Consider the following 25,506-nt stretch of genomic DNA (forward strand, 5'->3'; position numbering starts at 1 on the left):
TTTGAAAAATATAAAATTTTAATAAAGGCTACATCTCTTAATTACAATAATTATTGTACCAAGTAATTTTTTTTTAAATGAAACTCTTTATAATGCATAATTTACAGTATAAGTAGAACAAAATGCCATGGCAAAAGTCATGAGTACAGGACTTGTAATAAAAGGCATAAAATATATTTATACATAAACCCCTTAAACAAGCAAGGGAAAGCTTGAACCCTGAATATAGGGCGAAGCATGGTCTGTAACACCATGCAGGCACAGGTACTGTACTGATTCAATTTAAAAAACACTAGAGATAGTGTATTAATATTTCCACCATACATTTTCTACAATATATACAGACTTACACAAAGTAGCAATGGCAAACAGAACGCACAGATTAACTTAATCAACACAAAACCCAACTGTTGAAATGCAAGGTCTTTCTATGGAAAGGGTTGTTCTGCCCCCCAAAAACCCCACCCCAAAGAGCTCCAGAGCCTTCACCCACATCTCCCGCTGAGCCTGTGGGTGCTCAGGGTGAGGCAGAGAAAAACCCAACCAACAAAAAACCCCAAGCAAACCCCAGCACACAAAAACTCAGACACTCCACACCGAGCTGGACACGCCCCAAGTTACACTGAGCAGCTCAACACCTTCAGCTCTGTGGAATCCACAGGGGCTTTTAACCCCATGGGATAGAAATGTGGACATGGGAATGGGATGGCTCCTTCTACAGCTCTCCCAGGCTGGGGGTTTGCTCTACCTTGGACACCACTGGGAGCAGCAAGGAAAAACCTCACCCTGCCGAAATCCATGGACAAAATCACCTGCTGTTGTTGTTGTTATATTGCATCAAATACAGTTAATGCTTAAGACCTTTATTTCAAATTAGAGCAGCATAGATTAAAATGCACCGGTCTCTAGATGAATGGATTTTTATTTCGGCTTTTATTATTATTATTATTATTATTAATAATATTATTTCTTTAGGAAAGTTTTATCTTCACTTGGAGAAATACTGGGCACTACCTCACTCCTTCCCTCCTCCCACTTAAAAAAAAAATCATCACGAATGTGCTCATTGCCAAACTCCTAAAGTTTAGATAGTGGGAAAAACGTAAAAAAATAAAATAATCCTTCCTCCCTTCACCCCACTTCCCAGCCCCTCTCTTCTCCATTGTTAAAGCAGCATATCCAAAAACTGGACTTAAGGGAAAACAGACTGTTCAATAAATATCAATAAGGATTACTGTTAAGGTAAGCTATACACAGTTTCTCTTAGTCCATAGATTTCAGATCCCCAGGAAATCATATATTATGTATGGAAGTCTCTCAAACACGGTCTGCATCTCCAATAGCCAACAGTGGTCATGTTTCTAATAAATAGTCCAGGGTTTTATCATCTCAGTACCCAACTCATGAATAATAAATGCCATTTTTTTCCTCTAAGGCTAATTCAGCAAAGTCTTCATAGACTTCACTTTTTTTTCTTCATTGGTTCGAAACTTTTCCTTCAGAGCGTTTTCTTTATTTTTTTCCTCTTTCCTTGTCACCACTACTGCTGTGTGTCCAAAGACTTTCCCAGGTGAAGTTTTCTGGAGAAACACAGGTGGCATCAATCAATCCTCTCCACCTTCCCGAGGATCCTTCCCTCGTACATGGGCAGGACGGTTTCGTCTTCCCAAACCTCCTCGAACACCGCGCCGCAGTCGAACTCGTCGCTGGCCTTTTTGAAGTAGTATCTGTGGCAAAGAGAATTTCAAATAAATAAAGAAAGAAATAAAATCAAAAGGTGAAAAAAGGCAAAGGATGCTTTGCTGGTTCTTTTATAACCACGGTGTTTCCCATTTCTCCCTCCTGAGGATGCTCCTCCAGGAACACCTCGGGGGTGCTCAGGTTTGGTGATCTGGAAGCATCCCCAGGGCTGCAGGGATGAGTTGGGATGGAAGGAGCAGGGCTGGGAATGCTCCTCAGGGGTGACAACAGCTTCTCCAGTGAGCACATCACACACACTGGCAGTGGGTATCCCCAGCCATGGAGAAAATTAGAAAGTGCAGTGATTTCTGGACAAATATCTCATTTAAAAATAAATAAATAGGATTTCAAAGCCAAGCATTCTTAAGGTTCCCCTCTCTCCCCACCTTCTTTCTTTCATGTGTTTTCTCCTTTCAAAGCTGAAGCCCAACATTAAAATTAGCAACTGTTATTAAAAGGATGGATGAAAAGCAAACCATCCCAGCTTCCTGCAAGGCAGGAGCTGAAACTCTGCGGTGTTCCCGCTGGAAAAAACATCCCGGGCTTGGAACAAGCCCATTCCCGGGTCCAAGCTGAGGGACACAAACTCCTGCCTTGCTTCCCGGGGCTCAGGAGCATTCTGAGAGGCTGGCCCAGCCCCTGGGCTGTGACACGGGGAGGTCAAGTAGCAGTGTCCTGCATTCCTGCTCTTTTGCTCCGGGTCGTTAGATCATGAAGCCAACGCTCCAGAGACAAAAAGCACCCCCACCCCTCCTGTGTCAAACAGTAAGGACCCCTCTATTATCCTGAATTAGACCGTTCAGCTTCTTGATTAAAGGTTCCTTTTATCCCGTTTGGAGCTTTCTTCCTTCTAAGGCTGCTTAATTGCATATGCACAAATGAAGGGCTTCCATTCAGAGGGGTAGCATTTAGGGAGTCTGTCCGTCTGCCGCCGAACACCTCCTCGGAGATGCCTGCCTTCCCTTGGAAATGGGCTTTGCCATCTGATTGCCAGCGATGGAAAATATTCCAGCAGATGGATTACATAGGAAAAAAAAATTCTATTTAAAAAAAAAAAAAAAAAGTGTATATATATAAAAAATCAATTAAGCCCTCCTCTGTAGTTTTCAGACAACTTGGCAGATGTTTGTCAAGGAGAAAGGGGTTTGTAATTATGATTTTCTTTAGGATGGCAAAGGAGATCAAATGAAGCTCACTTTTACTACTAAAACTGGAAGAGCCACAGAAGGCCTTTTATTTAGTGGCTTGTTTTATGATGCATTTTTTAAATAGTCACACTGCCCTGCAAAATCTCTTTATTTTCAGGGACATTAGAATTATTTTGGTAGGGGGATAAAAGATCCCTCTTTTCAGTCAAAGAGATGAAACCACCTCCAGCTAGTCCAGGTAGGGGTAGGATGTATTTTTGTGAAGTCATTCCAAGCAGAATTGACATGTGTTGCATCTTTAATGGCTCAGCAAGGAAAAAACACATTATTTGAGTCCTTCAGAGCCTGCACTCATGGAAGTCAATGGCCCAGCTCCCACCAACTTCCATGCTGCAGGTCAAGGCCACGATTCCCCAGGACAGCAGCCTTGAAACAAACCCAAAAATCCCAAGGAAAGTTTGAATGAATTACAAAGAACTTTCCCTTCTCTCTCCCCTGTCCAGATAACAGCCACTCTTCCCAAGAACTTCCTCCCCAAGCCCAAGCTCTGCCTGTGTTTACAAAATTTTTATTTGAGAAAACAAGCTATGACCTTTTACATAATTACAACCTTATTTCACAGAGAAACGGGGAAAAATAAGAAAAGGAGGAGGCAAAGCAAAAATGAAAAAAAAAAAAGCAACCCACCCCCACAACATCTTCAAACAAGTCACTCTGCTCTTATTTGCTCAGCAATGGGCTTTCCATTGAAACATATTTTATGTGGCAAGCTTTGCTGCTTTTTTTTTTTTAAATTTTATTTTTTGGGACATCTGGCCCCAATCGAGGCACGCGGGGCCAGCCTTGCAGCTCTGCTCTGAACCACTGCCATCCCCAGATTACCCGACACCACCCACTTTCTGCTCTGCATGTATGTTTGTTTTTTGTTAACGCCATCAGTATTAAATCACTGCTTAATTCCCTTTTCTAATTTTTTTTTTTTTTTTTTTTTTTTTTTGGTGGGGGGGTTGGAAAGCCAAGGCAGCGCTTCCCCGGCGGGGCTCTGGCATCGAGGTACCCGCCTCGCAAACTGATCCAATCAATAAAGAATTTGGAGAGTGGAGCATTTCTGCATGTCTTTGTGCATTAAATGAAAGGCAAGGGCTTCAAAGACATGCTTATTAAATGTGCCTTAAAAAGAAATCAATGCCAGATGTGACCAAAGCAGCCTAGTTAGTGCCTGCCCGTAACGCACACGCCACTCCGGGCACTGCAGACCTCTCCCCTGAAGGTCACCTGCAGTTTCACTCAAAGTCCAGCCAAAAGTCAAAGCTTAGATCAAAATGATTCCCTGGAGGTACACACATTTGTGTAATTAGTTTCACCTTGTGTCTGTGCAAGATAAAATACTGGGCATGTACCCAAGTTCCTTTTATAAATTTCTGTATTGTCTTTACCCAGGTGTAAAGGGGTGAGATCTAAGCAAAATGTTGTTTCATCCTTGTCACTCACTTAAAAACGTTTTCTAAAGTAATTACAGTCTGACAAGGCACAAATAATTGCACCTGGAGGGGCTTTTGGGCCACAGAGGTTTCAGGAGCCTAGTCCTGCACTTTGGCATCACATGGAAAATGTCACAGAAAACCAACAAACATTAAAAAATGTTGGGTTTTCTTGGGGGTTGGGACTACTCAGCCACTGGGCAGTGGCAGAACAGTGGTGAGGCCAAGGAAATTGATCTGCAAATGAGGAGAAGTGGAAGAAGCTTTAGGGGCTGGAAAATGGCACAAGAGTGCCAGAAGCCCAGGCACTATCCTATAGGGTATCCAGGTTGGGTGCACTTGCAGGTTGGTGCCATTCAATGGCAGCTAGGTGGGCTGCAAAGATGGTTTGGAGAGGAACTGGAGTATTTCAGCCCTACTTATTTCAGGAAATTTATACAAATCACCACATAGAACCATGGAGAGATCCCAGCTTGGCATCCCCCAGCCTGAGAGTGTCCAGGGTCACCAACCCCTGGCCTGTACAGGTGAAATTTCCCCACCTAGAGAGAGACCAGGGATGGGGCAGCAAGCTGGGAATTCCTTGTACCAAACCAAAATGTTCATTTGCAGGTTAAATCAGAGGCTGCCAGTTACAGGGCAAGACACCCAGCTCTCTGAAGCACCATCAAATTCAGTTCAAATTAAAAAAAGAAATAGCTGGAATGTCCCTCTCCTGCTCACCCTGCAGGAGAAGTGGCCAACAGAGCATCCCAAGAGTGCCCAAATCCACTGAGAAAGGGCAGCCAAAAATTGCCAATGTGAAGCTACTGCCATGGCTGAGCAGAGGAAGCAGCAAACTGGTTAAACTGGGAGATGGGAGCTAGAAACCAGACCAGCAGGGTTTGTTGGTATTTCTGAGGAGGAACTGGGTATTGCTGGTGGAGCTTTACCTGCAGGGCAGAGGTTTTTTTCCCCTCTAATAAAGAGAAAAGGGAGCAAGCTCCATCTCCATGTCCCTCAGCAGCACCATCCCAGCCCATCACTGACCCCATTTATGGCCACACCATTGCAAAAAATAATCAAAAACGAAATAATTAAACAGTGGGCAAAGCAGGAGGCCAGCACCAGATGAACTCTGACCCCAGTCTGGAATCTGAATCCCACTGCTCCATGCCTTTGCCACAAAGCCACCCCAGACTTCCCTGGTATTGAAGGTTTTTGGAGAAGGGCTGGAGCACAGGTCCTAATGCAAGTGGGAAAAGGTTGGGGAGGAAGGGAAGAGGTGGCCCTGCAGCTCAGGCACCTCTCTCCATCTCCACCTTGCTCCTGCTTTGAATGGGAAGAGACTAAGAAGATCCACAGCCTCTGAAAATCCAGAGTGTCACTGCAGCAGCCCTGCAAAATATCTGCTGATTCTTTTGACTTGCTGTAACCCACTGAAGAACAAACAATCACCCATTCTTACCTGTAATTTCCCTTTTTGCTCAGGTGTTCTTTAAAGTGCCCAAGTGTCAGGCTCTGGGCCTTTAACATCCTCCTGTAGGGAATTTCTTCTCCACAAAAAAAATAGGTGACAACCAGCTCACCAGACTGAGAGGTGTGAACAACTGGCAGTTTCTTTGGCTCCTTGTGACTGCAAAACAGAAAACACACACAAAACCCTCTATTTTCCATTGGAAGCCAGGCTGTTTCACCTCACTCCAACCAGCAGTGGAGCTGGGGAATGGTGTCAGAAATACCCTGGGTGTGACTTGAGTATCAGATATTCCTGCACTGCCTGGAAATTTGTTGGGATGTGTCTGCACAGCCCTGTGCTGGATTTCCACAGTGGGAATCACTGAATGGGTTGGGTTGGGAGGGACCTTAAAGATCATCCAGTTCCACCCCTGCCATGGCAGGGACACCTTCCACTGTCCCAGCTGCTCCCAGCCCTGTCCATCCTGGCCTTGGACAGTTCCAGGCATCCAGGGGAGCCACAGCTACTCTGGGAGCCTGTGCCAGGGCTACCCACTCTCACAGGGAACAATTCCTGCCCAATATCCAACCTAAATCCAGCCTCCTTCAGCTTGGAGCCATTCCCCCTTGGGATCATGGCATGGCAGAGGGGGAGCAGAGGGATGGAGGTTGTGCTCACCCTCCCCAGTGAGCCCCAGGACTGAACTACAGGATTTCTTTTCACCTGTTCTCACACAGAACATCTCCCAAGCTTCCTCCTCATACCCAAACCCACCTGCCCCAAAGCAAACTCCCTTCCAAATGCTTCACCTCGAGCATCCAGGTAATCTTATTTTTCCCAGTGAGGATAAAATTAACTGGATTCTGCCATTTGCACCCAAGCAACGCTTCTTAAAGAATAATTAAAACAATATTACCCAGCAAAATGGCAACACTCTAGTGAATACCATGCAGCCAAATCTACAACTGCTTCTGAGGCAATGTACACTTAGCATGTCAAAAGGTCACAAAGTGTTAGTCCGCAGTAATTTAGTCTTCCTAATTTGTTCTAAGTCTTTGTAGAGTGGTTTCAGAAAAAAAGCTGCTAGCAAAGACAGCTGGTGGACTTAAGGTCAACCAATTAAAAATGAAAGGCTCTAGTCAGGTGGCTCAGTCTGGACTTCAAACATTACTCATTGCTTAAGATGAAGAGGGTAAGAAAGAAAACTTTAATTATTTAGGCCATTTTAGACCTCTCTGTAGCAGATTTCTTGTTAAAAGAACCATCCTGTAATTAGACTAATCCAATCTTTGTCCACTTTACAGGAATGCAAGTTAAAAAGAGCCAGAGACAAGATTTGAAAATGTTTTGTTCTTTCTTTAAGAAGAATGTTTGAAAGGCGAAATTTCAGATATAAGAATTTCCTCTCCTTTCAAAGCACAATCCATCTAATGAAAATATAATTATGAGATATATATATATATATATATATATATGTGTATTTATTTCCCAGTCCTTTTCTGCATGTGCAATACTCACTCTTCTGTCGTTAGACTTGCATTGCAGAAAGGGGAGCTTCCCCCCTGAATGGCAGCGGAGTGGTTTCGGTCCCTCTGCTGATTTGAGGTTGAACATCTGAAGTGGAGAGGGGGGAAGCAAGTGGGGAAGAAGGAGGAGGGGAAAAAAAAAAAAAAAAAGAGAAAAAACAACTTTAAGGAAAAAAATTGTTGAAATACAATCTTCTTAATTGAAGTCTCCTGTGGGTCGTTAAGTTCGCTCTTTGTATCAAGCCTCACATGTTGTAAACAATCAAAGGAAGAATTAAAAATGCTGTGGGCTAATTTATCCTTCCCTACCCAAATGAACGATAACCAGTCCAATTCCCCACTTGGCATGTAGCTGGAGCCTGTCCCAGAGGAAAAACGGGCAAATTACAGCCAGCAAAAGAGGGGAAGCAACAGCCTCGGATTCCAACTATGTGTGCCGGTGCAGGGTGGGGCTGGAACAGGGAGGCTGGGGGATGTCACCTGTCCCCACAGCTGGACAGGGCACACCCACACCCACCCCCAGCCCCGTTAGTCCCCACAGCGGGCTGAGCACCGTCCCTGCCGTGGCTTTTACCGTGGCTTCTGCGGCTTGGAGACCTCGGCCAGGCGGCGGCACGCTTCCTCCAGCTGGGCCAGGGTGTTGGGGGGCGGCAGCGGGGGCATGGCGGGGTCCTGCACGAAGGGGTGCGCGGGCTGCGCCCCGCGGGGGTGGCCGCCCGTCCCCCAGGGGTGGTGGCGGCCGGGGGCCCCCTTGGCGCACTCGGAGCCGTAGGCCTTCTTTGTGCTTTGTGTGCTTGGGGAAGGGAAGAAGTCGGGTTAGAAAAGCTGGAAAATATGACTTTAATAGCAGCTCCTATTCTGCTCGCTCCCTCTCAAAAGTCTGTCATAACATGAAAGGAGGTTTATTGCCAAAAACATGACATTTTTGTGGTTTTTCTGGTTCTGCGGAACAGCTTTTATATTAAACCGAAGGAGCAAAGAGTCTCATTTGTTTTTAGCGATTGTAAAAATAGACAGCCCGTGTAATATATAAATATTTACCGGCAGCGATATTGCTGCAGACAGCTGCGGATTTACCTGTGGCTCTTGTGCTTGTTTTGTCTCTCGCTCTCCAGCATCCACTGCCAGACGTTCTGCGCCCGATCCGCTTCGCCCCCCGGGAGCTGCGCCCCGGCAGGGCCGGGCAGGGCCCCGTCCCCGGCCACCGGGGCCACGCTGTCCCCTCCTCGGCCCGGCCTCCTCAGCAGCGTCCCCGTCCTGCTGGAGGCACAAAGGGACACGAGCCCGTGGTCAGCCCCGTCCCCGCGGGGATGGTTTGGGGCGGGTGCGATGGGGACGCCGCGGTGACTCACCCGAAGGGCTCCAGCGGAGAGAGGGGCGGGTCGGTGCTCTTGGGGTGGCCCTTGCACTTGGGGTAGCAGTAGTAGTCACCCCCCGCCGGGCAGCAGCACTGCACCCGCTGCGCCGCCTCGGCCTCGATCTGCTCCTTGCTCTTGGGCACGGTGTGGTGGTGGATGTAGTGGTGGTGCACGTGCCTGGTGCTCTGCCTGCCGAGGAAGGCCTTGCCCAGCAGGGCGCAGGCGGGCGGCAGCTTGCCGGCGGGCGGGCGCTCGGGCGAGCGGGCGCGGGGGCTGTGCCGGCCCACGCCGGGCGACTGGCAGCCGGGCGTCTTGAGCACGCGGGACAGGTGCTCGTCCAGGATGGCCTGCGGGTCCTCCTCGTAGCTGCCCGAGGGCAGCAGCGCCAGCGCGGGCTGCGGGTTGGCCGCGTCCCGGCCGCCCTGCGGGCCGGCGGGCAGCTCGGCGCCCTCCTTCTCCTCGTCCTGCCACACAGGGGAGGGCAGGGGTGAGCGGCGGGGCCGCGAGCTGGCGAGGCGCGCACCGGGGCGTCCTCCCTCCCTCCCTCCCTGCCGCCTGGCACGCGGGGCTGGGAACGCCAATCCTACCTCCTTGATCTGCTGCAGCCTCTCCTCCAGGCAGTCCATGGTCTCCTGCTCCTGCTTCAGCTTCTCCAGCCGGGAAATGAGCTCGGCGGCGAAGGCGGCGGGCTCCACCGGGGTCATCTCCTTGGGCAGCCGGTGTGTCCTCTGCAAGGAGCGGGGACAGAAGGCACAAGGACACGTTTAGCGGGGCGCGGGCGCTTCGCCGCCGCGGCACCGCCGGCCCCGCCACGCTTGTTGTGTCTCCATGTTTGGATGAAAAGATGAGCGCAACTAGGCATGGGCTGCTCTGGATTTTTATGAGCTAGTGCTGTGGCCTCATGGAGTGACATCCTCCCCACCAGCGTTTGCCTTCGGCAGGAGCAGTTGGTCGCACTCTGAGGAACCCCGCTTGTTCTCTCTGTAGTACAACCAGCCCATCAGTAGCTACTCTGAAGTAGAAAATCTTCAAAGACTGTTGTCAAACATCAAAAAAAAAAAAAAAAAACAAAAAAAACCTCTGAGGTGGGAGGGAGAGAGACTTTAACTAAAGGAATAAAGTGAGTATAAACAGAAAGGAGTTGGAAATTAAAAAAAATAAGATGGGGGAGAAAAAGGGAAAGGAGGGAAAAAAAAAAGAAAAAAAAAAAAAAAAAAAAAGAAGTCAAACGGTTGCAGATCAGAGAAGTGCTGGTAATTTATTTCCTGGCTACACACTGGGCACCTTTGAGGTAGTGTTGTCTCAACAGTGTCCTAGATCTCTTCCCCCCCCCTCCATCTCTTTGTACAGAAAATGAAGAAAGCTGCTGCAGGCTAGCGGTGCTACACTGCTGAGCTTGGCTGCCTCAAGCAGATCTATCAAGGGAAAAAGGGAACATCTCCAAATCAAGTGCAGAATATAAAAAGGCAAAATGCGAATTTCTGCCAAAAGAAGCAAACATGGCAGGAAAAGGGGAGGAAAGGGAAAAAAAAAAAAAAGGAGGAAAAAGAAACCACCCACTTGACTCTGCCCTCCCTCCTGCCATCCCCACACACCCCACTCCTCGCCCCCACTCTCCCTCTGTCGTCCCCCCCCCGAAAGCAGAAAGCTGAACTGCCAACTCTTTCACATACTGCCCACCAGATGAGGTGGGGCCTCTCTCCGGCAACCACTTAGCTCCAGAAATGATGTGAGGGTAGAAAAAGGCCACTCTGCTGGAAATTGTCACTCTTACACAAGCTGGCTCTATTCAGTCCCTGATCAAAGCACTGCCTTACAGAGAAAGTCGATTTGCACGCCCTGGGACAAAATAATCTAATTTACAAGCTCAGGCTATAGAACTTTCTTTAGGAAGGAAGGGGAAAAAAAAAATACCAAAAAGAAAAACCACATAAACCACCCCCCCACCTTCCACCAGAAATATCATCTATGACTTCTTGCTGCTTAAGACAGCAGAAAGAGGAATTTTAGCATATTAATCTCAAGACAAGATAAGTTTATACTTGTCTGTGTAAACAGTTTATTCACTGCAGGAACTGAGAGGCTGCAAGTCAATGAATTAGCAAGTCAGCGAGTTAATTTGAAGAGCAGGGCAGCACCACACATCAGGTTCCCCTCAAAGCCAGGCATGGATGTGCTGCCAATTCTGTGTTTTGGGAGAACCTGCTCACCCCAGCTCACACCCACCCAGCTCTCACAGCCATGAGCACGAGGCCAAGCCTTGCTTGGCACCACAGAGCCAAGGTTCCCACTAGACCCAACTGGAACATCTCCTCTTGGGATTTAACCAACAGGGCAAATTCAGTGCCCCTGAAAACTCCTAATTAGCAGCTGGTTTCAGGAAGCACCAAGATGTGACCGTGCATTTTGGAACGATGCTGAGAGCACACAGCTCATGCCAGCACCCAGCAGCATCAGCCTGGCATGGACATGCTCTCCTCCCCTGCTCCCTTCCCTCATGTGTGCCTGCCCCCAGCCCCAGCCTGTCCCACGGCCCACCAGACCTGCAGCTCCCCCTGGACTCACCGGGAAATGAGGTAGAGACACTTGCCCGTTGGCCTTGACGCTGCGGTGCATCTCCCGCTGGAGCTGCTTCTTGCTCCCGATCCTGTACGGGGGGATCCCATCTCTGCACATGGAAGAGAGGCCACTGTCAGCTGGGGCTGGGCCCAAGCTCTCAGACACTTCTCCATCCCCTCTGGAACCTCCCAGGCAGCTGCATGCCCTCGTTCCCAGAGCCCTCTGGATGTCACCCGAAGCCTCAAATATCCGCCGCTGTGGGAAGTGCCTGTGTCACCAAAGGATGCACATGGATGTGCAGCAATTAAGCAAAAGCTGAAAAGCTGAAGGCAACTCCACATGGGCAGACGTCCAAAGATCCCATCAACTTCACTTCCAAGGCCCTCCCAACACCAGGTTTCTGCTTCTGACCTTTAATTTTAAGTTTCCCCTATCCAATGATGCTCTCTAGGACCACAACACTCCTCAAGCTCTGGAACACCCCATGAACTGCTGGCACGGTGGAAACAAGGAAGAGGCTGAGGATGGATGGCCATCCAGAGGCTGCTCCCCATCTCTAGGATGGGAAACATCCAGGATGTTCCCCCTGCCCTGAGGCTGGCCAGTGCAGGACACCTCGAGGGGTGAACATGGTCGTGGCCCATCCTCTGTGCTGCCCACAGTGAAGAGACAAGAGACCTGGCCAGGAGCTCAAGGCTCTCCAGTGGGAACAGCCCCCAGCACATCCCACTGCAGGCATCACAGGGCATCTTCACCCAGCCACACAAAAAATCAGCCCAGTGAGGATGAAAGGCCTTCCACAGACAGCGGAAGAGCATGCCTGGAGATCCTGAATGTCTAATTCCACCACTTCCCTCAGACTGCCTGAAGAACCTTGATCTCCAGTGTCATCCCTTTCATCCACCTGCCCCCACACCTGACTCATCTCCTGAGAGGAGAAAATAGCTCCAGCCCAAGGAGGAGCAGACAGCTCTGGCCCCACGCTGCTGCCAGAGGAGCCAGCGTGGCACAGTGTCCCTGTGTGTCCCCTCCCGTGGCCACAGGAGGGTGGGCACACACCAGAACACCTTCCCAGACACCATGTCCCTCCCCTGGAGGAGGATGATCAGATGCCAGCACTCACAGCTGGCAATGGCAGAGCTTTGTGAAGATCTGGGCCAAAGCCTTCAGCTGCCATTAATGAGCAAGACTAAGCTGCAAAGCCCAGAGTGAAGGATCAGAACAATCCCATCATAATAAACTTGGGAAAATCTTTATAATGAAAATGAGTGTGCTGGGAGGCCCTTGATGCCACAAGATGAGCATCTCCTCTAGACACAGTGTTTGAGCACATGTGACATGGGAAATGAATGGGGCTGATTGTCCCCATGTCCCCACTGCCCAGCACAGGCTCCAGGAGCTTTCTGGAGGAGCAGCCCAGCACAGAACACAGCCACTGGTGGCCACCAAGCACCCCTCCATTGCTCCATCAGCATTTCTGCTCCACAAACCCATGGGACAGCAGAGCTTGGGGCACATGACTTGTCTTATTTTGGGGGAGGATGGGGGAAAAGCAAATCTAAGGTGAAGACAAAACCACCTGTACTTTCAGAGATGTGTTTGCTAAGTGGGGCTTCCCAAGACAAGGGTCTCCTAGGGAGCACTTTCAGCACAGGGAATGCCCAGTAAAACATTTCAAAGTAAGTGAAAATCCAGCATGAGCATTTGATCCCATGGGATGAATCCCATTAACACAGTCAGTGGGAGAGGATGTGTGCTCTGTCCATGAAGTCCAGGAGGCCAGGTGTCCACCACAAGGACACAACCTGCAGCCCTGCTGCACTCCCCACCTCCCTGCAGCCCTGCAAGCCCCAGGTGTGGGGCATCCCCAAGCTCCCAGCTCCTCAGGGACCATCTCTGCCCAAAGGAACAGGGATGGGACAGGCCATGGAGCAGCAGTGGGGACTTATTGTAAAGGAGGAGGAGGAAAAGCAATGCTGACCCAACAGTGTGGGTTCCTCACTTTTTTTAAGATTTACCCTCATTCAGGTTGATACAAGAACTGCTCCTTCCCCCTAAAATTCCTCTGGTCACAGCAGAGAGCCCCACATCAAACCCCCAGCTCCCTGCTTCCACAGCCCTGCCTTGGCAGAAGAGTTCTGCAACTTGTAACAACGTGAAGAATTAAAAAAAAAAAAGAACTAAAAAAACCCAGAGGTATTTCTCTGGGATGGGAAGGCAGTGGAGCAGCTTGGGAAAGTCAGCCTGGGGAATGGGAAGGAACTTCAGCAGCCACTTTGCTGTGTGCTGTCTAAACCCTTTCCCAGAAAATGGGGAGAAATGGACAAGGCCAGAGTTTTAAGGGGTGACCAATGAGTGACCCCTGACTGTAGGAAGGATTGGATGGAGCTGGAGCCACCAGCTAGAGATCTGGGGGCAGGGGGAACCCTGATGCTGCAGCAGATCCCCCAAGCAGGAGAAAGTACCTTAGAAATGAAAGGGCTGAACTTGGCCTGAGGTTTTGGGGCAGGCCCAGGGGTAACCCCAGCTCTCCAGGTGCCACCTCTCCCCCTGCTCCAAGAGCCAACACTTGCACTCACTTTCTTGGCTACTAAAAGCTGCTGGGCTGAAGAGCTACAGAGTTGAGGCACTAAATAGTAGAGTTTAATTATAAACATTTCAGCCAACCAGGCTGGGGCTAAGCCAATCTGTTTCTGGGGGAAACACTAGTTTGAAGTCTTCTACCCAGTCAGCTGCCATTTAAGCTGAGCCAATTATCTTAGCCTTTTGACTCAGATGTGCCTGACCTAACCTGAATGTAGTTTTACTGCTGCTTTGAAATATCAGACTCATGCGCATATGCATTCACTCCCATCTTCATTTGGCAACGGCTCTGAAACAAGCCTCTGATCTTGCCAACATCAAAAGCCTGGTTTGTAAGATAAGGTAATATTTGAAGTTTGCTCAGCAGCATTCCCCTGTGTCCAAAGTAAATCCATAAATAAGATATAAGCAAATAAAAAAAAAATCCCCTTTCCTCCCCCCCCCCCTCCAATCAAGAAATGGAAATAGAAATTTGCATGATGCTTTGTGGCTATTACAAAATATATAGGGACAGACTGATCCCTGGCTTCTGGAATAAAATAAAAAAGGCAGATTATGCATTATTTGGAGATTTCTCCTAATCCCAGTGCAGTTCAGACTTAGGTTTATTTAAAAAAAAAAGCTCCAAACTCACTTCACTGCTATGTCTGACAGACTTTTCCAGAACAAGTTTTTCCTCTTCAGTTGATACCAATATGAGCCAAAAGAACTCATTTGCATTCGTGCTGCTGGAACAGAACAAGGTCCCCCATTCCAGGGGGATAAAACCTGACAGGCTGAGAGCACCTGGGTGGGTTTGTGCCCCCAACACCTCCAGCTTCCAGCAGCATCAGTGCCAGCAGCAAATCCCAGCTGCTCTACAGAGATGCTGGCAGCAGCCTTCCTCCTCTGCAAAGGAAGTTTTACATCAGCCTCAACTTCCAGCCCAGCCTCCAGAACTGCCAGTTCACCTCTCCCACTCCCAAGAGCACCAGAGCCCAAGGCTGGAGCACTGGTGGCCCAAAACCAGCTCCCAAAACTCGGTGTTGGTGCCGCAGGAAATCTCCCTGTGCCACCCCCGGGCCTCCCCCAGCCTGGAGCTGCAGGCAGTTTAATCAGCCAAGCTTCCCCAAACTCTCACAGCCTGCACAGCCCATTGTTACAGCAGGAAAAAACAGGCAGCTCCTTTCAGGCACTGCTTTATGGGGAGCTCCTATTCACTTGTTCAAGCAAATTTCAAAGCGGGCTGCTGCCCTCTCATCCCCGCTAAGCTCCCCTGGACTAACAATGGGCTGAAAGCGATTCAGTTAAGCCTTTCATCCACCATGCACTTTATTTCTCACTCAGTGCTCTCATCTGTATAAGGCCTACAATTGGCATTGCTGTGAAGAGAGGGTATAATCCTAGCCCTGTGAATCCCAAGTGACCCTACACTGGTCCAGAAATGACTAACCCAATGAATGCTCTGTTGACACATGATCACATACAACCAGAGCCAGTAAGAAGAAATAAAGAAGTCACCCTATGATTCAGCTCTTTTATTTAATGCCAATATTGTTCAATAAGGGAATCTGCTGGGACAACAAACTATTTTTTCCCGTAATATCAGTTCAAAACACACATGTGCGTTAAAAAATAAAAATAAAAAAAGGCTTTTTGTTTATGTGTCGAGGATTTTTGGTAAATCCTGTTTTCCGTTGTGCATCCTCACGCAGGTTGGCTTCAAAAACCCAGCATGAAAATCTCTCTGAGGAGCACACAGGGACCACTGGACATGTCTGACACAGACACTGGAGAAGTTTCACAATGCAAGAGCAGCACTCTGCTTACAGGTGGGCTCTTCTAGAGCGCTTAAGTGAAGATCATGAAACACAAACAGCAACATCTGCCTTCTGCTCAGCTGAAGAAAATGGTTCTTAGGAGCACTAAGTGAGCCTCACTGTCCCCTCTACAGAAACAAAAGCATCATTTCTGTCCTGCTGGGGCAAGCAAACCTTGCTCCCAGCTGCACACTCCTCAGCAGCCAGGAAAAGACAGATCCTGCAATTCCTGGGCTCAGCCACAGCATCACCTCTCATGCCTGCATGCTCCTGAAACTCCCACACCTGATCCATGCAGCTCCAGCCACATGGCTCTTTGAAGACTGCCCCAGCCACACCAGATGAGCAGCTATTTGCCCCTTCAGGTCACCGGCCCTATTAATGCACATTCTGACATTAATGACGAATGTTAATTACAGAAAGTACTTCCTACAGGAAGTAATCTCCTCTTTGATGACTGATAACTAGTTAAGGAAGCCTGGCCTTAAGACAAAGGCTCAGGGAGATTCATTCACTCCTTGGGTTAGTCAGGCAGCACCATGAGCCAGGGCAGAACATGTTTGCTCAGCTGCAGTTGCAAAATGGCAAGAGAGGGATTCATTACTGCCCTGCATCCCACACCAGCAGAGAGAGAGAGGCTGCCATGCCCAGCCTGGGGCACAGCCCCCCCTCTGGGATGCCCCCAGCTGACTGACAGCCCAAAATGTGGCCGGCACAGGTACTCACACGCTGCTGTCTGTCATGGACATGGAGTCGTCCGTCAGGGCATCGCTGGAGATCTCGCTGTCGTTGGCGCTGGTGGCCGGCGCGAACACATAGCCCGAGTTCACGTGGTAGGGGTTCACAGGGTCATTCCTCTTGAAGGACCTGGCACAACAGGAACCCAGTTACCACAGTCTTGGGTTTCATGGCAGCACCTTATGGGAACCACACTCAGCACCCGCTCAACCTCTTCAGAACCAACCATCCGCTGCTCAGGCCTCAGCCAGCACACTGCCCAAACCAGGACACTAATCACACCCACAGCACAACTTTAAAGACTTTTAGCATCTTCCAAAGTGCTCCAGAAAATCACAGGAAATCCCATCTGCATCCTTTGATACCCTGAAAAACTCAGTCCTTAAGGCTTGGTACTGCACTGAGGTCAGCAGGAGTTTTGCTGTTGGCACCAGCAGGGAAAAGTCCAAGAAGTTCACAGCTCAAGTCCCACTGAAAGTCACAAGGAACCAGCCAACAATGCTTAGTTCTGCTCTGAAGATAAGGGTTGGGATCCCTTTGGAAACACAAGTTATTGGAATCTCTGCTGCCTGAACCAGGAGAACTGCCTGCAGTGACAGAGGCAGGAGCCCCAGGTGTCAGAGGCACAGGGCAGGGCTGAGATCTGCTGTCCCAGGCTCCCAAAGATGGATGCCACCTTCCTGGCACTACAAAAACACACAGCAAAAAGGCCCAGCTTTTATGAGAACCTCCTGCTTGTGTTTTTTTGCATAGAGATGGGTGAGGAAGAGGAGGATGGATGGGGGATGTGAGGAGAGGCCAGTAGAGGCACATGAGTTACCGACCCAAACACCTTTGGCCTCACCCAGAAAAGCAAAGCTAAAGCCCAGCCTGAGCACCCAGGAGCAGCTCAGTGAGGAACTCGTGGGCAGTGACAGGGGCTGTGATGGAGCAGGGCCAGGTCACCATGGCAGGGTCACTGCAAGGGGGCCCTGGGCATCCCCCTGCCTCCACCAGCCCAACCTCCCAGCCAGGACCAATATACACATCCTGGCAGGTGATAAGGGGATTATGCAGGGAGGTTTGGAAGCCCATGTTAAGGTGCACATTTTGTTCCTCTTCCAGGGCAAGATGGGGTTGTTAAGCTTCTGCCTTTGTATATCAAAGCAAAAGGCCTTGTCATCTGATAAGGACTGCTGATTTTAATAATTAGGGCCACTTACCCAGGACTTGGGGGCCTAAGGAATGTGCCAGCAGGCTCAGCAGGTTTTCTTAAATGGGCTTTCCATCTCCCTGACCCCCTGGGGCTGGAGGGACCAACTGGGTTTAAGTGACAGCAGCATCCTCCCACTGCCCTGCTCTCAATCTCCATCCTCATCCCTGTGCCCCCATCACCCCACCCCTCCTCCCCCAGCACAAAAAGCAGGAGCAAGGCTGAAGCTTTTAAAAAATAAGGGGAAGGGAAAAAAAACCTGAAAAAAGGAGGGGGAAGGCTGTTGGGGAAGATGGGCCTCTCTGGTATGAGCAGCATGGGGCTGGCTGCAGGCAGGTATTCAGCCCAGCCGGGGCTGCATTCCTTTCCAAGGAGGCCAAGGCATTTCTGATGGGGAGATCAAGATGTTAAAAAATATATATCTGGGAAGAAGAAGAAGAAGAAGAAGAAGCAGGGGAAAAAAATGAGATAGTGAGGAATGCCACAGGAAAGAAGTTAAATCTTCAAAGACAAATTAATTCCACATGTGGGTGAAAGCAAAGTTACCCTGCTGCTACTACAGGAAGGTCCCTCTAAAAACCACAGAGTCTTCTGCTCTAGATCAGGGGGTGTGCAGTCCCAGAGACCCTTCCTAGGCCCTGGTGGGCTTTGGGGTCAACATGTAAGGGATGCAGCTCTTGATCTGAAACCATCTCAGCTGCTGAGAGTGCACTGAGGAGCACAAGGCTCAGGATGCTCTGTGAGCTCAGGGGTGAGGATGCCCCCCAGCACAGGACCAGCACCTTGCTGGGAGGTGTCTGTCACCCCTGTCACACGCAGGGGAGGATCTGCCATGCTGTTCTCACAGCAGGATCCCTGCAGAGGCTGAGCTGGGGGCGGGGGCAGCAGGTCCTGTGTGGGTATGGCACAGGGAGAGGGAGGTGTGTCCAAACATACAGTTAGAGAAAGTGGCCGGAACTAACTCATCTTCCCAGCAGCACCACAGCATCATTCACCTACCAGCACCTCGTGGACAAAAAAAATAATAATAACCCCTAAAGCTGACATGTTTTTAAAGTGCTCATCCCTGCTCCACATCCAACACTGCCCCACAGAAATCTCCCCATCCTTTCAGAAAACCAGTGGGGGCTGTGTTTTGCTACTTTTCATGTTTTTGGATTTTTTTTTCCACTTTTTAATTTGACCACCTTACTCCAGTAATTGCACCCAGATGCGTCAAGCTGCCTGCAAGGGTTTTAAATTCCAGGGAAGGCGGTGGTCTCCTGCCACAGATGCTGCACACACAAACACAGCCCAGCTCCAAACTCAATATGCAAAGTGTTTTCAGCTGTCAGGTAGCAGTTGCTCTGGAGCTTCAAGGAGAATGTCTGATCTTTCTCAACCTATTCTTATCTTGATGTGATGACACACAGCATGTAACTCTCTCTCTCTGCTATGTTGGGCAATGGCCATATCAGAGGTATTATAATGCCATGAAAATTTCAGGGGGGCTCCTGGTCATATCCCCTCTTATGAGGGTGCAGTTTCAGTGTGTGTGGGGTGTTTTTTTTTATTGTCAGATTGCTGTTAGAAATAAAAGCACTTGGGCAGGTCAAACCACAGACTTACAGAGAGAGAGAAAAACTGTACAAGGAGCAGTTGGAGGCAGCACTGAATCTCATTAAGTATTTTCTTGGGACAAACATCACAGGGCAACCACGGGTTTAAAACCACTTTTTTTTAAAAAAGAAAAAAAACCACACATGCACAAACCTGAATTAAAAAAAAAAAGTATATTTTAACACAACTATGTTAATCACAGCTTCCATGCTCTAATTGTAGAACACTGCTCGGAGCATAGCTTTACAATGGCATCATTTACTTTGATAATTGAAGCCAAACTTGGTTCCAATAACTTCACACACAAGGAGCTGCACCAGCGGGTCCTTTCAAAGGCCAGGAAGCTCTGGGAGCCAGCAGAAGGGCATCTGCAAGCCACAGCCTTCCCCAGCAAGGCCAGTGGCACTGATGTCCCAGCCTAACGGGAGGCAGATGAGTGCAGACAAACCCACGGTGCCCGGCGGCACAGCAAAGGCAGAGGCGCTCGCTGTGTACACAAAGTCGTGCGTGATAAATTTAGAAGTGTGTATAAATAATAGCTGGAATTCCTGGAGCATGGGGCCAGGTCCAGCACAGCAGCATGGGGAGGCCACTTTTAACCACACCACAGCCCAGAGGGGAGGGGAGTCGCCTGGGAGGACAAGAGGGAGGTCCTGCTTTTAAAATATTCCCTGTGTTAGGGCTCCAAATACACAGGCAGCAGTTTGCAAGCGCCTGCTCCCCAGCCAGGTGCAAACTCTGTGTTTTCACTTGACTTCTCCTGTTCCTGTCCATCACCAGCACTGGGGCCAAAGCCTTTCAGCTCGCCTGGTTGCTGCAGTCTCCATTCACCGTGGGTTTGGCCGTGACTCTGTGCCCTGGCATTCCCAGGTGGTCTCCCCTGCAAGCACCAGGCTGGCCTGTGATCTCTGTGCTCCCCCTGCCAGGTGGGCTCAGCCCAGGCTCACAGCTCTGGCTGGGATAATCACACTGAAGCCCACCAGAGCCTGCACAGCCCTTCAAACCCAGCGCACACTGAGCTGAAATTCCTTAATTCCAACACACACATGAGGGAGGTGTGGTTTGGCCACGCACCAGGAAAGACTTTGTGCAAGCTTCAGCTCCAATCCTAGCTGCCATCCTAAATGCTGAGTGATGAGAGATAACCCATCCATATGCTCATCAGCTTGGAGCACATGCACGCACAAGTGGCTGCACAAACGGGAGGAGCTGAGCAGCATCTCAGCTTGACCTCCCCTCTCTCTGCATTGAGATCCCTTGGCCCCATGGAGAGCAAAAGCTCCTGCAAATTCAACAGAAGGTGATCAAAGCAAAACGCACTACCTAATGTCCTAGGAGGGTAGATCTGACATGTGAGGAGCAAGCTGCATTAATCCCTGGACAAAAAAAGAAAAGAAAGGAGGGGAGGAAAAAAAAGAGAAGGGAAAAAAGCCCAGCACTAATCAGGCAAGCAGCTACAGCGCTGCAAGAGCTCTCCTGGACAAGGCACATGTGGGTTTAGCAGGGCCTGCAGCTCTGGTAGAACATACAGCCAAGCCCTTCCAGCTCTGAATCCCAACAAAGGCTCAGAGATAAAAGCATCAAACATCCCCCTCCTGGAAAGCCAGTGAAGGGCAGCAGTTCAAACCAAGTTCTGGAGAGCAGCAGATGCTCAGGCAGGAACGCTGAGGCACGAGATGAGGATCCCAAAGCCCAAGCCCTGCACAGAGCAGCTGCCAGCTCTGCCCCCAGGCAGGAGGGGTCCGGGATGGAGAGCATCCCTCCTGTCCCCAGGCTGGGATGGAGAGCATCCCTCCTGCTGGAGAGCATCCCTACTGTCCCCAGGCTGGGATGGAGAGCATTCCTCCTGTCCCCAGGCTGGGATGGAGAGCATCCCTCCTGTCCCCAGGCTGGGATGGAGAGCATCCCTCCTGCTGGAGAGCATCCCTACTGTCCCCAGGCTGGGATGGAGAGCATTCCTCCTGTCCCCAGGCTGGGATGGAGAGCATCCCTCCTGTTGGAGAGCATCCCTCCTGTCCCCACACTGGGATGGAGAGCATCCCTTCTGTTGGAGAGCATCCCTCCTGTCCCCACACCGGGATAGAGAGCATCCCTCCTGTCCCCACACCGGGATAGAGAGCATCCCTTCTGCTGGAGAGCATCCCTCCTTTCCCCACACCAGGATGGAGAGCATCCCTCCTGTCCCCACACCAGGATGGAGAGCATCCCTCCTGTCCCCACACCGGGATGGAGAGCATCCCTCCTGTCCCACGCCCAGCACCTCCATCCCACCCCTCTGGCAGGACAGCTCTGGCACAGCCAGAGCACCAGGGGCCCTGCAGCACCCTCTGGGGCAGGGGGGACCCTGCCAGCACCCCACGGCAGCAGCCAGCCCAGCACAGCTGGAATCTCTCCGGGGCAGCAGAGGAGCGCTCCAGCAAAGCCTCCCCGGGAGAAGCCTGATGCCCTTTGATGTCCATGAATCACAGACACACTCTCAAAATTCCTGTAAACGAGATGTCAAACACTCACCATACCAACCCCCAGGCTGCCGGGCCGGCGGAGGAGAGCACACATCTGCAGCAGAGCCCTCTCCTCTCAGCCCTGATTCAACAATCCACATTTATGGCAAGGGTGGGGAGAGGAAAGAATACATTTTCAGAGGATTATACAACTCATCATTTGCTCATCAGAGTCTCTCCTTCCCATCCCCCCCTGCACTTCGAGACGGCTCTTACTTTCCTCACCCTCACACTGCTGTGCCATCAACATTTCCAACAAAAGACAAGGGTCTGGCAATGCAGATGCACCCCAGGACCAGGGCACAAGGACACCCTGTCACTGCACAACATCCCCACATCCCTGCGGGGACAACCACCTCTTAACGAGTTAAACTCTGAGCTCACAGCCAACCAAAGACCTACAAAGATCTATTACTCCACACCTGGAATGCCTCTACCACCTCAAACACTCAAGTTTCAGGTTTCCTGCATGCACTGGCTCGAAGCCACCCTAGATGGCTCTGACATGACACCAGCACCCCGCGCGATGGAGAAGCTGCACATCACACACACAAACACACAGAGCCAAAATAAAAGCAGAATCTGCCCAAGTTGCAGAGTTTGATGCAGTCAGTGCACACATTTCCTCTTCCTCGACCGCACAATTGCTTCCCACATAACCAACATCGTTAAACACCGGTTGATGGTGGAGCTGGGGAACTGGTAGGTTACATTATTCATGTGTCTCTGTGATCCACTCCACTACTGCTCTTAATAGGTTTGAAAGTTGAACCAATAATTAACGTATGTCCGGAGGACATAGTTGCTATGAAGTTTTTGATCTATAAAAGAACTGAAAGAGCCAATGGGGCTTCAGAGCACAGGATCTTGTTTTCCTCTGTAGAGGGGGGAAAAACCCCACACTCAGACAACACCCCACAAATTCCAGCGTTTGGAGGTGTGGGGAAGCAGCTGTGCTCCCAGCCCTTCAGGAAGCCCTGCCTCCCCTCGATTCCCACCCCAACAACCTTCTGAAAAAAACTCTCGAAGTCCTTAAAGTTAAAACAACAAAGCACAATTTCCATGGGTTCCCTTACCTGTATCCATTCTCGATCGTTTCCGTGGCTCTGACATTCGCTGTAACCCTCAAAGTCTTGCTGGATAGTCCAACTACCGAAGGCAAGATTTTATTTTTAAAGTCTGCACAGCTCCATTCCTCTTCTTCATTCAAGGTCGGGAGATAGCCACAGACAACTTTTAAGCTCCCCAGTCCATTGCTGTTCATGTAAGCGGGATTCTCTCCTCCACTCCGTACATATTCGAGGTATATATCAGAAGTTAAAAACATCTGGTAAGCATTTTCCTCCATCACAGTCTGAATCTCAGTCTGTGCCTGATCAAACATGATGGAATCTATCTGCTGCTTCTTGATGCTGTCCCTTATGTAGGTCTTGGTAGCAGGTTTGAGCTGCTTGGAGACGATGCTGTTGTTCTCGATGTACCTTTTGTAAATAGCTTTGGCTACTCGTAAAGTTTTGGTATCCTTAAGGTCCATCTGCCTGAAGCCATTGCAGGCAAACCAGAAGTCTAAGGTATCCACACATTTTTCCCTTTCCAGAAAGGTCCGAAAAAGATAGGCACCATCTTGATCTCCCAAGAGGGAATGCAAGGATTTGGTCCATCTGGCCAGAGGGGAGTCTGGGGATGCGCTGCCCTCCGGCTCCCCGAGTCCGTTCTCATTCCTCCGCGGGGCAGCAGGCACCGGCATGGCCTTGAAGCTTTGGCTTTTGGGGAGAAACGAGCTGGCGAGCTGCGGGCATGGTGCTTCTCCTTCCTCCCCCGGGACAGGGGGTCGGGGGGCGTCTTCCCTGAAGCTGCTGCTGGGGTCGGGGAGGTGGGCGAGGAGCACGGCGCTGCTCATGGCTCCGGAGCTCGCTGGGGAGAGGGGCTCCCACTGCCTTCAGGAGCTGCCTTGTGCCTCTGCCTGCCTCTGCCTGGAGTCAGCAGGGGATCCTCGGAGCCTCCTCTCTGCAAAGGGAAAAAAAAAAAAAAAAAAAAAAGGGGGGGGGGAAAGAAAAAAGGAGTATTGATCTAATCAAAACCAGATCCTCCCAACATCAAAGGCAAAAAGTAAACAGGCTTTTCAACTCCTCACAGTCAAAAAAAAAAAAAAAAAAAAAAAAAAAAAAAAGGAAGAAAGAAAAGGGGAGAGAGAGAGAGAGAGGGAGGCAGGGCAGAGGGAGCGCGGCTCTATCGCCAGCCCGATCGCGACTATCAGATCCGCTCCGCTGAACTCCCGGCGCACTTTTAGCGGGGCCGGGGCCGGGGGTGTCAGCGCGGCCCCCCCGCAGCCCGCGGCACTCGGGGCGTCCCTGCCCCGGCATCTGGTTTCCATTTGCCCCTCACCCAGCCCGCTCCGCCCGACCGCCTGTGTCCCGGGTGTCCCCCCCTCCACCAGCAGCACTGCGGGGCGCTTCTCTGCGGGAATCAGGCTGGAGCAGGGACCCCCCTTCCCAAAAAACCTCCCCCGGGGGTGGGTGAAGGCGAGGCGGCCGTACCTGGGCATCCCGGGCCCCCCGCATCCCCTGGAGCCGGGGACAGCAACCCCGGCTCGGGAAAAGGGGCAATAAATGGGAAGGGGGGGGTCGGAGGGGAGCAGCCCCCAGCCCCGCGTGAAAAATTAACAATAATAATAATAATAATAATGATAATAAAAACCTGCTCCAGAAATGGCGACGGGCTGGGAGGAGGGAGATCGGAGGGGGAGGAAAAGGGGGGAAAAAAGTCCGGAGCGACTTGGAGCCTGCGAGCTGGGCGAGCAAACAGCCGAGCCCGGCGGGCACGGGCGGCGCGGCGGCTCCGCGCCCGCGGAGGGCGGCAGCGCACCGAAAAAATATCGAATGAAAAATAAAAAAATTAAAGGGAGTAACTGAAATGAGGAGGAAAAGCCCGTGTCTGAAGCAGAAGAAGCGGCGGCCGCCGCCCCCGAAGTTGCCACTCACCGCCGAGCCGCAGCTCGCTGCGCGGCCCCGCCGCTCCCCGCCGCCGGCAGCGCGCAGCCCGCACCCGCTCCCCCCGCCGGCCTTCCTCCTCCTCCTCCTCCTCCTCCTCCTCCTCGCCTTCCTCCTCCTCCTCCTCTCCTCCCCGGCGGTGCAACCGCATCGGAGAGCATCGGGGAAAGAGGGGGGTAAAGGGAAGGGGGGGGGGTTTGCGAGGGAAGGAGCCCACTGCGATCCGCGCCTCCCTCCTCTCCCTCCCTCCCCTGGTTATTTATTTTATTTATTTTAAATACAAAAGCGCAGGTCCCGCCCCCCCCTTCCCTCCGCCCCCCGCCCCGGGCTCCCCCCGCAGCATCAAAGCGCAGCCCGGCGGAGCGGTCCTGCAAGGGCGGTAGCGCACTTGAAAAAAGATAAAATAAAATAAAATTCAAAAAGAGGGGAAAACAGGCCTCAAAGAATTTTTAAAATTAAAAATAGAAAGAGGGAGAAGCCAGGGGAGCGCCCCTGCCCCTGCCGGTGCTCCCACCCCCGGAGCATCCCCGGTGCGAGGCGTGCGCGGGGGCGGCAGGAGGGGCGCGCACATCAGCGCGGATGAGGAAAAACAAATTATTCTATTTTTTTGGCAGGGGTAGGATTGATTTTTTTTTATTTTTTTTTTTTTTTTTGCGCCCTTCTGGCGGCATCCCGCGGCGGCTACAGAGTTGCCAGGACCTTATCAAAGAGAAGCGATCGCAGCCGCCGCTCTTCGCCTTAAAGGCGCAGCCTCCCCTTTTCCTGCGCCGCCCCGCGCATCCCCCGCGCATCCCCCGCGCATCCCCCCGGCCCCTTCCCCAGCGCGGCGCAGCGGGGCTGCCCCCCGGCATCAC

At 50.9% G+C, this 25,506-nt stretch overlaps 1 protein-coding gene across 2 annotated transcripts; it reads right to left on the reverse strand.

Annotated features, from left to right (window-relative positions):
- On the reverse strand, positions 1 to 24,714 carry AXIN2 (axin 2). 2 transcript variants are annotated; one of them, XM_056506089.1, is made up of 11 exons: positions 24,644 to 24,714; positions 22,739 to 23,669; positions 16,359 to 16,499; positions 11,257 to 11,359; positions 9,279 to 9,419; positions 8,686 to 9,155; positions 8,411 to 8,590; positions 7,908 to 8,126; positions 7,326 to 7,421; positions 5,817 to 5,984; positions 1 to 1,727 (listed from the first exon to the last, which is right to left on the reverse strand). In XM_056506089.1, the coding sequence occupies exons 2-11, from the start codon at positions 23,560 to 23,562 to the stop codon at positions 1,601 to 1,603; spliced, it is 2,469 nt and encodes an 822-aa protein (XP_056362064.1). In that variant the 5' UTR covers positions 23,563 to 23,669; positions 24,644 to 24,714; the 3' UTR covers positions 1 to 1,600. The 2 variants fall into 2 exon arrangements, with proteins under 2 accessions (XP_056362064.1, XP_056362063.1); XM_056506088.1 differs by having other exon boundaries at positions 8,411 to 8,593.
- Between the last annotated feature and the right edge of the window lie 792 nt (positions 24,715 to 25,506).

This window comes from Oenanthe melanoleuca, chromosome 18, assembly GCF_029582105.1.
Source record: "Oenanthe melanoleuca isolate GR-GAL-2019-014 chromosome 18, OMel1.0, whole genome shotgun sequence".
NCBI lineage: Eukaryota > Metazoa > Chordata > Aves > Passeriformes > Muscicapidae > Oenanthe > Oenanthe melanoleuca.

What these genes read in the sequence shown, in the direction of transcription:
- AXIN2 (XM_056506088.1), bottom strand. Translation starts at nt 23,562, where the DNA reads ATGAGCAGCGCCGTGCTCCTCGCCCACCTCCCCGACCCCAGCAGCAGC. An exon ending in TCCATGACAGACAGCAGCGT is followed by an intron (nt 11,360 to 16,358) that starts GTGAGTACCTGT and finishes TTCCATGTGCAG; the next exon opens with AGATGGGATCCCCCCGTACA. An exon ending in TGTCTCTACCTCATTTCCCG is followed by an intron (nt 9,420 to 11,256) that starts GTGAGTCCAGGG and finishes CGCTCCTTGCAG; the next exon opens with AGGACACACCGGCTGCCCAA.